Raw genomic sequence first — 3,172 nt, 5'->3', positions numbered from 1 at the left:
TGAGGGCCAGTGACACTGCCCTCTACAGCTAAGATGCTGAACAACAGCTCAACCTGGAGCTGGGCTGCCGTGAGTCGCTGGTGACGGTGTAGGCTGCAGCCCCTGCTGCAGTGGGTTGCCATGGGCTACCGTGTGTAGCCGGCAGCCAGCATGAGCGGCCGTCCAGAAGCCGGCGACTGATGTGACTCGCCTGGGAAGAGCACAATGATGGTGCCAACTTGGGCCAGTGAAGCAACATCCTCCACAACTAGACTAAAGAACAAAACAACAGCAACTTGTCTGTTATCCTTCCCCCAATTCCCCCATAAAATCTTTTAAAAAAAAGAAAAAAAAACATTAAAAAAACACACACACACAACAAAAACCAAAAAACTTGGAATCTTCTTTTGACAACCGCTGAAATGGAAATGCTGGCTTCTGATCAAACCCAGACGACAGTGTGATGAGTGGTTCAGGAAGGCGGTGGGGACAGGCTCTCCCCTCAGTGTCAGGAGCAGCCCTGCCTTGCCTCTGATTTGGAGTCACCTGAGCATCCTTAGCTAGGCGCAGTGGGTAGCTGTGCTCCCTTAAGATTCCAAACTTGAAACCCTAACCAGCATGTGACCTTATCTGGAGGTAGGGCCTTTAAAGAGGCGATAGAGTTAAAATACGGTCTTTAGAATAAGTCCTAATCCGATTGGACTGGTGTCCTTATTAAAGGAAGAAATCTGGGCACAGACACACACACACACAGGGAGACGACGCGAAGACACAGGGAGAAGACGGCCGCCTACAAGCCAAGGGCAGAGGGCCGCAGGAGGAACCAACCCCGTGGACACCTCAATCTCGGCCTTCCAGCCTCCACACTGGGAGAGAATGAGTATCTGCGGTTTAAGCCGACCAGCCTGTGCTTTTTATCAGGGCAGCCCCACGGACAGATACAGCAGGCCAGGAGAACTCCAAGTGCAGGCCTGATTGAGTCTCTCACGGGTAAGGCAGTCAACGCAGACCTGCAACACGGAGGTACGGGCTGCAAAGGGGCACGACAGCTGCTTTAATCCTGGGGGAACGTACAACAAAACGGAAGAAAACCTGTGTCCGCTGAGTTTTGGTGTTCCTATAACTTTGGGAGGGCTATGCCACTTATTTAAGGGGACTCATGAAACCACGGGAGATAGGGCACATCCTCCCCAAGGAGCACAGGTGGCAGTCTCAGCACCCGCCCACCCCCTTTGCCTGAGGTAAAAAACATGCCCTTCTCGGCTGCGGGCAGACTAGCTGCTGGTTAGCCTCAGAGAAGGGAAAGAATCAAGTGGGGTGGCCGCTTCCCTGTTCACACTGGTACTTACAGCTTGTCTTCAAAGCAGATTTTGGCATACTTGTTCCTGCCACCTCCGCTGAGCAGCCGGTAGGCATAGGTGTTCGGGGGGCATGAAGTCCAGTGGTCGCATTTTTGCCTTTTGGGGGCTGGGGCTGGAATGGACAAGGACGCACAGTTGGCATCATGCAAAGACCCACGGTCAAGCCCACTGCTTGTCCGTGAACGCAGCGGATCCGCCTAGAACTTCACCCCCGCACGTCCCGATGGTCATGGGGAAAAACAGGCGTGGGGAAGGGATTGCCAGCTTTCATTAGGAGCATCAGAAATTGCCGCAAAGACACAAAGCTAATTCAATCTGCTTTGGTCTTAAAGTAACACCTGTGCAAAAGGAGGGGATGGTTAGTGGGCATAACAAGTTTAAGAGTCAGAAATTACCGCCCATCGCCGGCCGTGTAACAGACATCTTTGGCACATGATGTGTGTTTTGTTGTTAAAATGAAAGAAAGATTATACTCAGGCCTAAGAGAGGTAGTGAACAAAGACACGGCCATCTTTGGAGCACCTGCCCAGCTTCTGCATTTACACCCCCGAAACACACACACACTCACACACACACACACACACACACACACACACACACCCAAAACACACACACACACAGACGCACTCTCACACACACACACACTCTCTCTCTCTCACACACACACACACACTCTCACACTCACACACACACACTGTCTCACACACACACTCTCACACTCACACACACACACCACACACACACGCCCCTGACCTCCCCGGTCACGGCAGAGCCCTGTCCCTCCCCTTGAGCCTGAGGCACTGAGCTTTGCTGCCTGGGCTGCTGTGACAAGCCCTGGAGTGGACTCGCCCAGCACCCCTATTTCAGAGGGGTCAGCAATTGGGGTGGATTGGGGACCTGCCTGTGAGCCCGACTGGCCCTGGACACTGCCCCCCCACCCCCGTCATCCCGTGCATCTCCCACTGCTGGGTGCTGCTCTGCCATCACTACCAGGTGCTCATATCACAGGGGTGACCGTCCGTCGCCCACAGAACACACTGTGCTATGCTTGGTTCAAATTGAAGTCCCCAGGGGAAAAAAAAATATCAGGAAGTGCTGTCACTCCTTCCGTTTGACTAGGGAGGTGGCTCTGTCTTGTGGACGGCTGTGCTTCTCCGATTGAGCACTGAAGACGCCAAAGCACAGCCCGTGAGAGGGGTAAGATACCAGGACCGCCTGTGCGGGCGGACCTCACAGTCTGGTCAGTCAGACAGCAACTCCGACAGGGGAGCGACGACAGACTGGTTAGAAATTCAACCTCTGAGTAACGGGGGAGGGGAGGGTAATGAGAAGACAGTTCTTTGCAAAGATGTTGGGAAGATTCATAAAATAATTAGTATTTTTATGATTTCTCAAAAGGCTGTGTCTGCAAACATACCCAATAACAGCTTTGACTGAAAACACATTTTCATTGTCAAAATAGTAGTGAACGGCTTCCAGGTGAAGTTATTTCAGGTTTATGAAAATTTGTAAAAAGGCTGCTGTGAGGCTGAACAGCAGGCTCCCCTCCTGCCCTCTCGCTTGGGCCCTGGCACCCACAGGCTCACCCTAAGGAGTGAGCCCAAAGGGCACCCGGGCCACCAAGCCTCCCACCAGGCTCCCGGGGCAGCGGCAGCAGGTTCCAAACTGAGAACTGATTGGGGGTCGGGGAAAGGAGGGAGCACAGACTGCGGGATGGGGGTTCACTTCAGGAAACCCAAAGCCAGATCAAAGGGCCTCCAGGGCCTGCCCACGCTGGGAGGCGGGTCATTTAAAAAGAATAGATAGTGGGCCGGCCGAGTGGCGCGATGGTT

General features: G+C 53.4%; 1 protein-coding gene across 1 annotated transcript in view; it reads right to left on the bottom strand.

Annotated features, from left to right (window-relative positions):
- FAM3B (FAM3 metabolism regulating signaling molecule B) overlaps nucleotides 1-1,742 on the bottom strand; it is a 27,345-nt gene extending 25,603 nt beyond the window's left edge. Inside the window, exons 1-2 of the mRNA XM_019626037.1 lie at nucleotides 1,736-1,742; nucleotides 1,329-1,452 (exon numbers count right to left, since the gene is read on the bottom strand). Of these exons, the coding sequence (XP_019481582.1) occupies nucleotides 1,329-1,452; nucleotides 1,736-1,742 (131 nt within the window). The remainder of the gene's footprint in view (nucleotides 1-1,328; nucleotides 1,453-1,735) is intronic.
- Nucleotides 1,743-3,172: the final 1,430 nt, after the last annotated feature.

The sequence above is a fragment of the Hipposideros armiger genome, unplaced genomic scaffold, assembly GCF_001890085.2.
Source record: "Hipposideros armiger isolate ML-2016 unplaced genomic scaffold, ASM189008v1 scaffold_653, whole genome shotgun sequence".
NCBI classification, from domain to species: Eukaryota; Metazoa; Chordata; class Mammalia; order Chiroptera; family Hipposideridae; genus Hipposideros; species Hipposideros armiger.
This window is presented reverse-complemented; position numbering and strand designations above follow the sequence as displayed.